Consider the following 14340-nt stretch of genomic DNA (forward strand, 5'->3'; position numbering starts at 1 on the left):
GTGGCAGGGTGGCTGATGAGTGGACTCTAGACTGCCTATGTTCAACACCTGCCTCAGCCTCATGCTCATTATTTAATCTTGGGTAAGTAACTGAGCCTCTCTGAACCTCAGTTTCCTTGTCCATAAAATGGGGCTTAGGAGGGTTGTGGTGAGGATTAAATAAGATAATGTATATAATAGTTATAGGATAATTCCCAGGGCCAATCATGGTGACCAGCATTTTGTATGCACTTAACCCAGTGCCTGTCATAGCCCCTATTTATTTTGCCTATTATTATTACCATTATTGTCATTATCTTTTTCTCTTCTCCAAGTCTAATGTTCTCTGCCTCTTGGGACATTCCTGAGGTGAAATTGTGTCCCATCCCTTGACCTTGGCTATCTTCCTTTCCTGTCCACAACACACAGCTGCTGCTGCATCAGCCCTGAGCACCACGGCATCTCTTGCATATGTCCTCTCCTGACAGCTTTGAACATGGCTTCACCACCAGCTGTCAGATGCCCACAGTGTACTTGGGGTCACAAACTAGAGCACATGCAAGTTTTTAATTGGATTGTTCAATGTGCTACATGAAATTGGATTTCCACTCCTCTTGAAGAATGAGAAATTCTGGCTGCACCAGGCCTGCATCCTTGGCACCAGGCCCTGCACCAAATGTGCAGACTGAATCGAGGCTGCTTCCTTGAGACAGAACACACCAGGACCACCATCCATAGCCATGTAGGCTATGCCCTGCCCCTGGGGCCTGGCTGAGGGGGGTGGGATGTAGCCAGTGCACCTGTAAAAGGAAGCCTTTGTGATGTTGAGTCCTCTCAGAAGGCATCTTGTTCTGGCTGCACCAAGGTGCCATGTGGCCTCTCCAGCCTACAGCAGGACTCACCACTGCCTCTTCTGTGACATTCCTCCCTGGCCCCTTGTAGGTTTTTGACTTTGAGACCATCATTCTACACATCTGGTCTTTGCAGTATGTGGACAAGACATCTTGTTGACCCTCTTGCGCCATCATAATTAATGTTCATAGAATAAGTGGGTGGCAAGTGTGCAGTGGGTCCCTGAAGAGAAGTCTGTGAGGATTGGCTTCTGAAGGCATTCTGGTCTTGTTACTCCAGATGCAGTTACAGCAAGGGATCGTGGCACTCAATGGGACTGTGGCCTATGTTTCCCAGCAAGCATGGATCTTTCATGGAAATGTGAGAGAAAACATACTATTTGGAGAAAAGTATGATCACCAAAGGTAATATTAACTTTGAAAGCATGAGGCCCTTCAGTATTTGATTCCTTCTGCTACAGATGCCTATGCCATTGGTAATGATTGCTAAGTGGGTTCCTTTAATGAATTCTGATTAAACATTCATCAGAGCCAAGTGGGTGTTGGTTTTTCTCTTCCTAACCCAAGAGTTCAGGAGAGGCGCCTTCTGCAGACCTGTGATCACACTCTAAGAAATGGATGGAATCGGCACTTCATTCCCAGCACACAGTAGCATATGTTCTGAGGTTCTCTGTGAGAGTGCATATGTTGTCTGACTGGAGAAAGATATATCTGGCAATTTGCTTTAGGCCAAGTAACCAAAACTGCTCAAAATTGTGAGCAGCAAGTACACAATTAATCAGCTCTGAAATTATTAATTGACATCAGTCAACCACAAGAATATATTGCTGTTAATGTCCTCAAAATTATCTAATGGAATAAAAACAAAGTTCATGTCATAATTTTTGTATACACTTTGTGCCATTATCTTTAAGCTCTGGAAAATAATAGCTTTCTATGGTTCTCTTCTGGGTTTGGTATGCTGCTGTGTACATTCTCTCTCTAATGAGAATTCTATAAACACCCATTTAGGGAGATCCTGGCATCATATCCCCATTTTACAGATGACGAAGCTGAAGCTTAGAAGGAGAGTTGATCTGCCCAAGGTCAAGGCTATTAAATGGCAGTGATTGAGTCCTGAATGCCAGGGCAACATCATTTATTCTCACTGGTGTTTCCTGACATCTGGGTCCCCCTGAAACCTCCCTAAGCTCCATGATGCTGAAGTAAAGACCAGTGGAGTTGGCTTTCAAAATCTGGCTGTCAGCTTTCCAGTCATGGTCTGGACTTTCATATCTTATTTTTTGAATGCACAAGCTGTCCTTGCTGACTGACATTGGCCAGCATGTGTGAGTTCCCAGCAAGAAGTCTATTACTTCCTCTCATCTTCCCTGGCCATGGCATCCTGCTGCCAGGAGGCTCAAGAGTGGCAGGAAGTTCTGATCAGTGCAGGAGTCCTTGGCACCAGTTGCACTGCTCTGCTCAGCATTTCCTGGCCTGACTTTACCTGTGCCTCTTCCCTGCCCCACCTGGAATTGCTTTTCTTTCTTCAGTAGCAGGTTAGTAGGAGGTATTCCTATCCTTATCACTTAGAATGTCAGGGCAAATATTTACAAAATACCTGCAATATGCAGGACCATGAAGGATTATGGGGGACAGAAGGGTGGCTCAGATGCGTCATTGCCCCTCAGATGTTCAAGTCCGGGAAGGGGCTATAAGAGATGTATAGAAATAACAGTGCACCAAGAAGGAATGTGCCAAGTGGCAGGAGGCTGTGCTGGATTGTTCAGTGACAGCAGAAATCATGAGAGGGAAGAGAGGGTAGTGCTTGAATTGGGCCTGGTAGGGTGGATTAAGCATCCTTTGTATGTGGCATCTCTAGCAGAGGCTTTGCTCCTAGGGCAAACATAGTGGCTCTCAGGCCCCAGGAAGGAAGGAAGGTGAAGGGAAGCTTAAGAAGGGGGGTGGGGATGTCAAAAGGATGAAGATGTGCTGAGCACTCTGAATCTCATAGTTAAAGATTGGCAAAGGTAATAATATTAATAGTAATCAATGATGGAGAATTTGCTATGCACCAGAAATTGTGTTAATGGATTTACATATGTGTTCTTGTTTCCTTCTTACAACACAATCAGAATTATTAGCACAATTTTATAGAGTGGAGAGTGAAGATCAGGGAGGTACAGTCACTTCTCCAAGGTTATCCAGCTGGATTCAAATGCAGATTGTTCTGGGGGTGCCTGGGTGGCTCAGTCTGTTAAGTGTTGGACTTTGGCTCAGGTAATGATCTCATGGCTTGCGAGTTCGAGCTCTGCATCGGGCTCTGTGCTGACAGCTCAGAGCCTGAAGCCCACTTTGGATTCTGTGTCTCCCTCTCTCTCTGCCCCTCCCCTGCTTACTTTCTGTCTCTCTCTCTCTCTCCTTCAAAAATAAATAAAACATTAAACAAACAAACAAAAAACAAAAAACCCACCAAATGCAGATTGTTCTGATTTTAAAGCCCCTGGTTTTTCAAAAAAAAATTTTTTGAGTATAGTTGACACACAATGTTACATTCATTTCAGGTGTACAACATAGTGATTCAACTTCTCTGTATGTTATGCTATGCTCACCTGAGGTGTAGCTACCATCAGATACCATGTAGCTCTATTACAATATCATTGAGTAGATACCCTGTGCTTTACCTTTCATCCCCATGACTTATTTATTCTGTAACTGGAAGGCTGTATCTCCCACTCTCCCTTCAGCCATTTTGCCCATTCCCTCCCCCTCCAGCAACCATTAATTTGTTCTCTGTATTTATGTGTCAGATTCTGCTTTTTGTTTGTTTATTCAGTTGTTTTATGTATGTATTTATTTATTTATTTATTTATTTATTGTCTTTGTCTATTCATGCACCAACACCAGTCTGTTTCTTTCTTTCTTTCTTTCTTTCTTTCTTTCTTTCTTTCTTTCTTCTTTCTTTTTAAATATAAATTATTGTCAAATTGGCTAACATACAGTGTGTAAAGTGTGCTCTTGGTTTTTGGGGTAGATTCCCGTGGTTCATCGCTTACATACAACACCCAGTGCTCATCCCAACAAGTGCCCTCCTCAAAGCTGATCACTCATTTTCCCCTCTCCCCTACCACCCCCCCCCCCACATTCCACCCTCAGTGTGTTCTCTGTTCTAGGAGTCTCTTATGGTTTGCCTCCCTCCCTCTCTGTTTGTAACTATTTTTTCCCCCTTCCCTTCCCACATGGTCTTCTGTTAAGTTTCTCAAGATCCACATATGAGTGAAAACATGATATCTGTCTTTCTCTGATTGACTTATTTCACTCAGCATAATACTTTCCAGTTCCATCCACCCTGTTGCAAGTGGCACGATTTCATTCTTTCTCATTGCCAAGAACTATTCTATTGTATATATAAACCACATCTTCTGTATCCATTCATCACCTAGAGCATTTAGGCTTTTTCCATAAATTGGCTATTGAAGGTGCTGATATAAACATTGGGGTACATGTGCTCCCATAAATCAGCACTCCTGTATTCCTTGTAGTATCTACTTGTAATTAGTATCTACTTGTAATTCCTAGCAGTGCTATTGCTGGGTCATAGGGTAGTTCTATTTTTTTTGTTTTTTTTTTCCTGTTTTTTTTTTGTTTTTTTTTTCAATATATGAAGTTTATTGTCAAATTGGTTTCCATACAACACCCAGTGCTCATCCCAAAAGGTGCCCTCCTCAATACCCATCACCCACCCTCCCCTCATCCCACCTCCCATCAACCCTCAGTTTGTTCTCAGTTTTTAAGAGTCTCTTATGCTTTGGCTGTCTTCCACTCTAACCTCTTTTTCTTTCCTTCCCCTCCCCCATGGGTTTCTGTTAAGTTTTTTAGGATCCACATAAGATGAAACCATATGGTATCTGTCTTTCTCTGTATGGCTTATTTCACTTAGCATAACACTCTCCAGTTCCATCCAAGAACTAGACCCACAAACGTATGGCCAACTAATCTTTGACAAAGCAGGAAAGAATATCCAATGGAAAAAAGACAGTCTCTTTAACAAAGGGTGCTAGGAGAACTGGACAGCAACATGCAGAAGACTGAAACTAGACCACTTTCTCACACCATTCACAAAAATAAACTCAAAATGGATAAAGGACCTGAATGTGAAACAGGAAACCATCAAAACCCTAGAGGAGAAAGCAGGAAAAGACCTCTCTGAACTCAGCCATAGCAATTTCTTACTTGACACATCCCCAAAGGCAAAGGAATTAAAATAAAAAATGAATTACTGGGACCTTATGAAGATAAAAAGCTTCTGCACAGCAAGGGAAACAACCAACAAAACTAAAAGGCAACCAACAGATGGGAAAAGATATTTGCAAATGACATATCGGACAAAGGGCTACTATCCAAAATCTATAAATAGCTCACCAAACTCCACACCCGAAAAACAAATAACCCAGTGAAGAAATGGGCAGAAAACATGAATAGACACTTCTCTGAAGATGACATCCGGATGGCCAACAGGCACATGAAAAGATGCTCAACGTCGCTCCTCATCAGGGAAATACAAATCAGAACCACACTCAGATATCACCTCACACCAGTCAGAGTGGCCAAAATGAACAAATCAGGAGACTATAGATGCTGGCGAGGATGTGGAGAAACGGGAACCCTCTTGCACTGTTGGTGGGAATGCAAACTGGTGCAGCCACTCTAGAAAACAGTGTGGAGGTTCCTCAAAAAATTAAAAATAGACCTACCCTATGACCCAGCAATAGCACTGCTAGGAATTTACCCAAGGGATACAGGAGTACTGATGCATAGGGGTACTTGTACCCCAATGTTTATAGCAGCACTCTCAACAATAGCCAAATTATGGAAAGAGCCTAAATGTCCATCAACTGATGAATGGATAAAGAAATTGTGGTTTATATACACAATGGAGTACTACATGGCAATGAGAAAGAATGAAATATGGCCCTTTGTAGCAACATGGATGGAACTGGAGAGTGTGATGCTAAGTGAAATAAGCCATACAGAGAAAGACAGATACCATATGGTTTCACTCTTATGTGGATCCTGAGAAACTTAACAGAAACCCATGGGGGAGGGGAAGGAAAAAAAAAAGAGGCTAAAGTGGAAGAGAGCCAAAGCATAAGAGACTCTTAAAAACTGAGAACAAACTGAGGGTTGATGGGGGGTGAGAGGGAAGGGAGGGTGGGTGATGGGTATTGAGGAGGGCACCTTTTGGGATGAGCACTGGGTGTTGTATGGAAACCAATTTGACAATAAACTTCATATATTGAAAAAAAAAGGAACTAGAAGCAGAACAATAAAGAAATCCCAAAGCCAGAATAAGAAGTGAAATCATGGAGATCAGAGTGGAAATAAATAATATAGAATAAAAAAACCCCAGTAGAACAAATCAATGAAACTAAAGGTTGGTTTTGTGAAAAAATAAACAAAATTGGTAAACCCCTAACCAGACTTCTCAAAAAGAAAAGAGAGAGGACCCAAACAGATAAAATCACGAATGAAAATGGATTTATCACAACCAATCCCTCAGAAATATAAGCAATTTTCAGATAATACTATGAAAAATTATATGCTAACAAACTGGACAACCTGGAAGAAATGGACAAATTCGTAGACACCTACACACTTAAAACTCAAATGGGAAGAAATAGAAAATTTGAACAGACCCATAAGTAGTGAAGAAATTGAATCAGTTATCAAAAATCTCCCAACAAATAAGAGTCCTGGGCCAGATGGCTTCCCTGGGGAATTCTACCAGACATTTAAAGCAGAATTAATACCTATTCTTCTCTAGCTGTTCCAAAAAAATAGACATGGAAGGAAAACTTCTGGACTCATTCTATGAAGCCAGCATTACCTTGAATCCCAAACCAGACAGAGAGCCCACAAAAAAGGAGAATTACAGGCCAATATCACTGATGAACATGGATGCAAAAATTCTCAACAAGATACTAGCAAATCGAATTCAACAGTGTATTAAAAGAATTATTCACTATGATCAAGTGGGATTCATTCCTGGGCTGCAGGGCTGTTCAATATTCACAAATCAATCAATGTGATACATCACATTAATAAAAGAAAGGATAAGATCCATATGATCTTGTCAATAGATGCAGAAAAAGTATTTGACATAACAGATGAACATAAGGGAAGGGAAACAAAAATAATATAAAACAAGGAGGAGGACAAAACAGAAGAGACTCATAAATATGGAGAACAAAACAAGGGTTACTGGAGGGGTTGTGGGAGGGGGTATGTGCTAAATGGGTAAGGGGCACTAAGGAATCTACTCCTGAAATCATTGTTGCACTATATGCTAACTAATTTGGATGTAAATTTAAAAAATTAAATTAAAAAAAAGCATTTGACAAAACACGGCATCCTTTCTTAATAAAAACCTTAAAGAAAGTTGGGATAGAAAGAACATACTTAAACATCATAAAAGCCATATATGAAAAGCTCACAGCTAATACAATCCTCAATGGGGAAAAACTGAGAGCTTCTCTCCTGAGATCAGGAACATGACAGGGATGTCCACTCTCAGCACTGTTGTTTAACATAGTGTTGGAAGTCCTAGTATCAGCAATCAGACAACAGAATGAAATAAAAGGCGTCAGAATTGGCAAAGAAGTCAAACTTTCACTTTTCACAGACGACATGATACTCTACATGGAAAATCCGAAAGACTCCACCAAAAGACTGCTAGAACTGATACATTAATTCATCAAAGTCACAGGGTACAAAATCAATGTACATAAATCGGTTGCAGTTTTATACACCACTAATGAAGCAACAGAAAGAGAAATAAAGAAACTGCACCATTTACAATTGCACCAAGAACCATAAAATACCTAGGAATAAACCTAATCATTTGTGTTTTTTTTTAATTGCACATGTGAGTGAAATCATATGGTGTTTGTCTTTCTCAGTCTGACTTATTTAATTTAGTATAATAATACCCTCTAGGTCCATCCATGTTGTTGCAAATGGCATGATGTCATCCTTTTTAAAGACTGTGTAATATTTCATCACACACACACACACACACACACACACACCCATCACACCCATCACATCTTCCTTTTCCATTCATCTATCAATGGATACGTAGGTTGCTTTGATATTTTGGCTACTTTAAATAATGATGCAATAAAAATAGGTGTGCATATATCTTTCAAATTAGTGTCCTTGTTTTCTATGGGTAAATACCCAGTAGTGGAATCCCTGGATCACATGGTAATTCTATCTTTAATGTTTGAGAGGCCTCCACATTATTTTTCACAGTGACTGTACCAACTTACATTCCGAACAACAGTGTATGAGGGTTCCTTTTTCTTCACATCCTTTCCAACACTTGTTACTTCTTGCCTTTTTGATTTTAGCCATTCTGACAGGTTTAAGGTGATATCTCAGTGGTTTTGATTTGCCTGATGAATAATGATGTTGAGCATCTTTTCATGTGTCTTTTGGTCATCTGTATGTCTTTTCTGGAAAAATGTCTACTCAGGTCCTTTGCCTCTTTTTTTAAATCAGATTGGTCTTTTTGGTGTTGAGTTGTAGAAGTTCTTTTATATATTTTGGATATCAATGCCTTATTGGATATATCATTTGCAAGTACTTTCTCCCATTCAGAAGGCTGCATTTTTTGTTTTGTTGATGGTTTCCTTTACTGTGCAAAAGCCTTTTATTTTGATGGAGTCCCAATAATTTATTTTTTCTTTTGTTTCCCTTGCCTTAGGAGACATACCTAGAAAAATATTGCTACAGCCAATGTCAGAGAAATTATGGCCTGTGTTCTTTTCTAGGATTTTTATGGTTTCAGGATTTTTATTTTTGTGTATGGTGTTATAAAGTCCAGTTTCATTCTTTTACATGTTGCTGTCCAGTTTATTCAGCACCATTTATTGAAGAGACAGTCTTTTACCTGTTGAATATTCTTGTCTCCTTTGTCATTGATTAATGACCATGTAAGCAAGTGTTTATTTCTGGGCTCTCTATTTTCTTCCTTTGATCTATCTATGTGTCTACTGTTATGCCAATACCATACTGTTTTGATTACTACAGCTTTGTATTATATCTTAAAATCTGGAATTGTGATACCTCCAGCTTTTTTTTTTTCTTTCTCAAGGTTGCTTTGGCTACTTGGGGTCTTTTGTGGTCCCATATAAATTTTAGTATTATTTGTTCTAGTTCTGTGAAAAATGCTATTGGTATTTTGATAGGGATTGCATTGAATCTCTAGATTGGTTTGGATAGTGTGGACATTTTAAATTCTTCCAATCCATGAGCACAGTGTATATTTCCATTTATTTGTGTCATCTTCAATTTCTTTCATCAGAATTTTATAATTTTCAGAGTACAGAACTTTCATTTCCTTGGTTAAGTTTATTCTTAGGTAGTTTATTATTTTTTCATACAATTGTAAATGGAATTATTTTCTTAATTTCTCTTTCTGCTACTTCATTATTAGCTTATAGAAATGCTACTGATTTCTGGGTATTAATGTTGTATCCTGTAACTTTATGGAATTCATTTGTTACTTGTAGTTTTTTGGTGGGGTCTTTAGGATTTTCTATGTATAGTTTCTTTTTTAAATATAAAATTTATTGTCAGACTGGTTTCCATACAACACCCAGTGCTCATCCCAACAGGTGCCCTCCTCAATACCCATCACCCACCCTCCCTTCCCTCCCATCCCCCATCAACCCTCAGATTGTTCTCAGTTTTTAAGAGTCTCTTATGGTTTGTCTCCCTCCCTCTCTAACTTTTTTGTTTCCTTCCCCTCCCCCATGGTCTCCTGTTAAGTTTCTCAGGTATAGTTTCATGTCATCTGCAAATAGTGACAGTTTAACTTCTTTGCCAATATGAAGGCCTCTTATTTCTTTTCCTTGTTTGATTGCTATGGCTAGAACTTCCAGTACCATGTAAAATAAAAGTGGCAAAAGTAAATATCCTGGTCTTGTTCCTGATCTTAGAGCAAAAGCTCTCAGTTTTTCACCATTGAGTATGATATTTGGTGTGACTTTTTCATATATGGCCTTTATTATGTTGATATATATTTCCTCTAAACCCACTTTTTTTGGGAGTTTTTATCTGAAGGATGCTGGATTTTGTCAAATGCTTTTTCTGCATCTATTGAGATGATCATATGATTTTCAGCTTTCATTTTGTTGAGGTGGTGTATTATGTTGATTGATTTGCAAATAATGAACCATTCTTGTGTCCCCAGAATAAAACCCACTTGATTGTGGTGAATGATCATTTTAATGTATTGTTAAATGGGGTTTGCTAATATTTTGAGGATTTTTGTGTCTATGTTCATCAGGGATATTTGCCTTTCTTCCTTCTCTTTCTTTCTTTCTTTCTTTCTTTCTCCTTCCTTCCTTCCTTCCTTCCTTCCTTCCTTCCTTCCTTCCTTCCTTCCCCCCTCTCTCCCCCTCTTTCTTCCTCCATACCTCCCTCCTTCCTTCCCTCCCTCTTTTTTGTGTTCTTTGTATGGTCTTGGTATCAGGGTAATGCTAGCTTCATAGAATGTATTTGGAAGCTTTCCTTTATCTTCTATTTTTTGGAATAATTTGAGGAGAATAGGTATCAACTCTTCCTTAAATATTTGGTAGAATTCACCTGTGAATCCATGTGGCTCTGGACTTTAATTTTTGGTAGTTTTTAAAAAATATATTATTACTGATTTAATTTTGTTACTAGTAATTGGTCTGTCAAAAATTTCATTTCTCCCTGATTCGGGTTTGGAAGATTGTGTAATTAATTCTAGGAATTTATCCATTTCTTCTAGGTTGCCCAATTTGTTGTCATATAATTTTTTATAGTATTCTCTTAGAATCTTTTGTATTTCTGTGGTGTCCATTGTTACTTCTCGTCTTTCATTTCTGATTTTAATTATTTGGGTCATTTCTTTTTCTTGATGAGAGTTTATCATTTTGTTTATCTCTTCAAAGAATCAGCTTTTTGTTTCATTGATATTTTCTCCTGATTTGTTTTAGTCTTTACATCATTTATTTCTCCTCTGAGCTTTATTATTTTCTTCCTTCTACTCATCTTGGGCTTTGTTCTTCTTTTTCTAATTCCTTTAAGTATAAGTTTAGATCATCTGAGTTTTTTATTGTTTTTTAGGAAGGCCTGTATCACTATATACTTCTCTGTTAGAACTACTTTTGCTGTGTCCCAAGGATTTTGAACCATTGTGTTTTCATTTTCATTTGTCTCCATGGCTTTTTTGATTTCTTCTTTGATTGTTTCATTGACCCATTGATAATGTTAAGTATCATGTTGTTTAGACTCCATGGGTTTGTGTTTTTCCAGAATTTTTTCTTGTGATTGGTAGTTTTATACCTGCTGTAATCAGGAAAGATGTGTGCTATGATTTCAGTCTTCTAAAATTTATTGAGGCTTGTTTTGTGGCCTAATATGTGATCTATTCTGGAGAATGTTTCATGTGCACTTGAAAAGAATGTGTATTCTGTTGTTTTTGGATAGAATGTTCTTTATATATCTCTGAGGGTCATCTGGTTTAATGTGTCATTCAAAGACACTGTTTTCTTACTCATTTTCAGCCTGAATGGTCTATCCACTGATGTACATGGGATGTTAAAGTCTTCTACTATTATTGTATTACCATCAATTTGTCTCTTTATATTCATTAATATTTGCTTTATGTATTTAGGTGCTCCAATGTTGGATACATAGATATTTACAATTGTTATATCCTCTAGTTAGATTGATCCCTTTATCATTATGTAATACTTTGCCATTATAATACTGACATAATTTATCATTATGTAATACTTTGTCTTTTACTACAGTATTTGCTTTAAAGTCTATTTTGTCTAATGTAAATATTGCTACCTTGCCAAAGCCCCTGATCTTAACCACCATGTATACCACTCCTAAAGGTGGCACGTGGGCATGATGCTCAGGGCTATGCCCAGCTTCTGCTCCAGGGTATTGAGTGCTGCCAGGGGCCAGTGTGCCAGCTTAAGGGTAACTACTCATGATCTGCCTGCTCACTCTCTTGCTGGTAACCTTTATTGGGAAGGTGTGTCTTGCAAAGTCTGAGTTGTAAGACTTTCCCATTGTCATGCATTGAGAAAGAGGATCCCAATGATGGTGATGATGGTAATGATATCAATTAACCATTAAATCAATTAGTCAACTAATTAACCTTTGTGGAGGCAGCAGGCATTTCAAGTGGTACAGAAACCAGTGGCTGGAACTGGCTGCTCCTTGGATAGGGCATGAGTTTGAGCTCCAGGGAATTCAGAGCAGGAACCAGTTCCTGAAGAAGCTATGTGGTGTACTCTGGTTCCCTGGGAGAGATTCTATCTAGAGTGGGGGCAGTCTGAGTGGGAATGAGGTACAGAGAAAACCCAGGGAGAAGGGTGTGAAATTTTCTCATAGCTTGGGATCTGGACATCTCTGAGTTCCTGCCTACTAACTTATTGACTTTCCTGGATCCCTTGCTCTCAGTCCCCCAAGGAGAGGGACTGGGGTCATGCCCAGTAAGTCATGGGATCCTCAGCATGATGGGGGATCCTGTCCTTTGCAGGATGAGTGGCTGATCTGAGCATCGTGGCTACTGGGAGTTGGTTAGGGTCTTGCCCATTAGAGTCCCTACAGGCTGGCCCAGGGCTAGAAAGTGCACAATGTTGAAGGATATTCCAAAGGGCTGGGAGGTCTAAGGAACTGAGATCTTATTCCTGCTTGGCCTCTCTGCTCCTCAAGCAGCATTCTCTGTGCCCAGTGTCCAAAAGTGTCTCAGGTGGAGAAAGGTTGCTTTCTCCAACCTTGTAGGAGTTACTGGTGGATAGAGGACCATCCTGGCGCAGATGTCAGAGTCATCATTAGTAATCACCCCAACATCCTACTATTATACCCTCCACCAACACACATCTCTTCCATTCATGGTCTTGTATCCTTTGGGAAGCCTCCCACAGTGACCTTAGCCCACACTTGTCACTCTCTCCTCTGACTCCCAAGAGCAGTGCTAGCAGTTGGTGCCCCCAGTTTTTTTTTTTCAGAGGTTCCATGTGCATTGATGTCATCTTCCCCTCAAGGCAGGAAGCCTGTGAGGGGAGGGGCCATCCCTGACTCAACTCCACATAAGGAGTGTGGGGGATGCCTATGAGTCAAGGGGAAACTGTCCTTGGACATCAAAGATGAAGCAACTGGCCACCTCCCTGCCTTACCCCATTGACACCAGCAATGCCTTTCCAGGCAACCCAGGGAAGAAATTGTGTCTTTTGTTATCACACTGACATTTCTGTCCACAGGTATCAGCACACAGTTCGTGTCTGTGCCCTCCAGAAGGACCTGAGCAACCTTCCTTATGGAGACCTGACTGAGGTGAGCAGAGCTGGGAGCTCAGCTCCACTGCAGTGGCATGGCAGCATGGCTGCCCAGGTCGAAAGGGGGAGGCTAACAGGCCCCAGTTCCATCCACATTTAGATGCCCTGGAGGACAGAAAGGTCCCAAGAAATGTGGGACCAGCCAGGTTCTACCATCCTGAATTCTCCATCTTGTTTTATTCTTAGGGGATTATTACAATGGATGTGGTACCATTGTATGTGGGACCATACAGGTACCATTGTATGTGGTACCATTGTATGTGAGACCATACAGGATGTGGTCCACCTGTGTTGGGTTCAGCATTGTCACTCCTGGGGCCATTCCCAGTCTGCCTATTATCTTAGGCAAGTTTCTGTTGGAAGCTGCTTCCTTATCTCATGGGCTGGCTCTGTCCTCCAAAGACAGAGGTCCAGGGGTGCTGCATTGTGGCTGGAGTCTCAAGGGCCCCTTCTTGCCTCATTTTCTCTGCCCTCCAAACATTACTCCCAGCTGCTTGTCCCAAGAGCTGCCTGGGTCCTCGGTGGAGTCTGACAACTCGGGTGACTTGGGCGGGGGGAAGTCACTGTGTCATCTTCCTGTCTCCCGATCCCAGTGTGTCCTCTGCTTAGTCTTCACACTTTGCCAACCACCTAAATGATACCAGAGAGCTAAAGCATCTTGAAGAAAGACCAGTTTGGAACACATTGCATTTCTCTGCTGGTGCCCTTAATGTGCCTGTGTCAAGGAAATGGTCACCACAGCCATCCTGGCCTGGCATTCAGGACTTCTCTTGCTGCAGTCCTGGCCCACCTTCCCAGGGTTTGCTTCTACTCATCCCTACCTGCCCACCTAAGTGTGCACTTGTCTTCCAGCTTCCAGACCTCTGTTTTTGCTATTGTTACCACCCTTTGAGTTCTAACCCCAAATCCACTCCCTGGAGGGGGAGACTTCCCCTTCTTGAATCTTGTGGACTGATGTAATTTGCCCCAGAATACTTGGCTTATGTTTCTCAGTTGGCATTTGTTAAATCCTGCTTTGCACCTTTATTATGTGTGTAACTGACCAGGCCTCCACTTTCTGCTAATATGTGAGCTCACAGTAGATGGGAGACTTTTTTGGTCCAGCTTCATGTGTCTTTCCCCAGTGCTCAACCCAATGC

General features: G+C 40.6%; 1 protein-coding gene across 3 annotated transcripts in view; it reads left to right on the forward strand.

Annotated features, from left to right (window-relative positions):
- Positions 1-14340, forward strand: part of ABCC12 (ATP binding cassette subfamily C member 12) — a 95572-nt gene that overhangs the window by 49783 nt on the left and 31449 nt on the right. For all 3 annotated transcript variants that reach the window (XM_086689511.1, XM_086689512.1, XM_086689513.1), the window contains exons 12-13: positions 1111-1235; positions 13127-13199. In XM_086689511.1, coding sequence (XP_086545637.1) covers positions 1111-1235; positions 13127-13199 — 198 coding nt within the window. The remainder of the gene's footprint in view (positions 1-1110; positions 1236-13126; positions 13200-14340) is intronic.

Source organism: Puma concolor, chromosome E2, assembly GCF_028749965.1.
Source record: "Puma concolor isolate L17-30 chromosome E2, mPumCon1.1.hap2, whole genome shotgun sequence".
In the NCBI taxonomy this organism is placed as follows: Eukaryota; Metazoa; Chordata; class Mammalia; order Carnivora; family Felidae; genus Puma; species Puma concolor.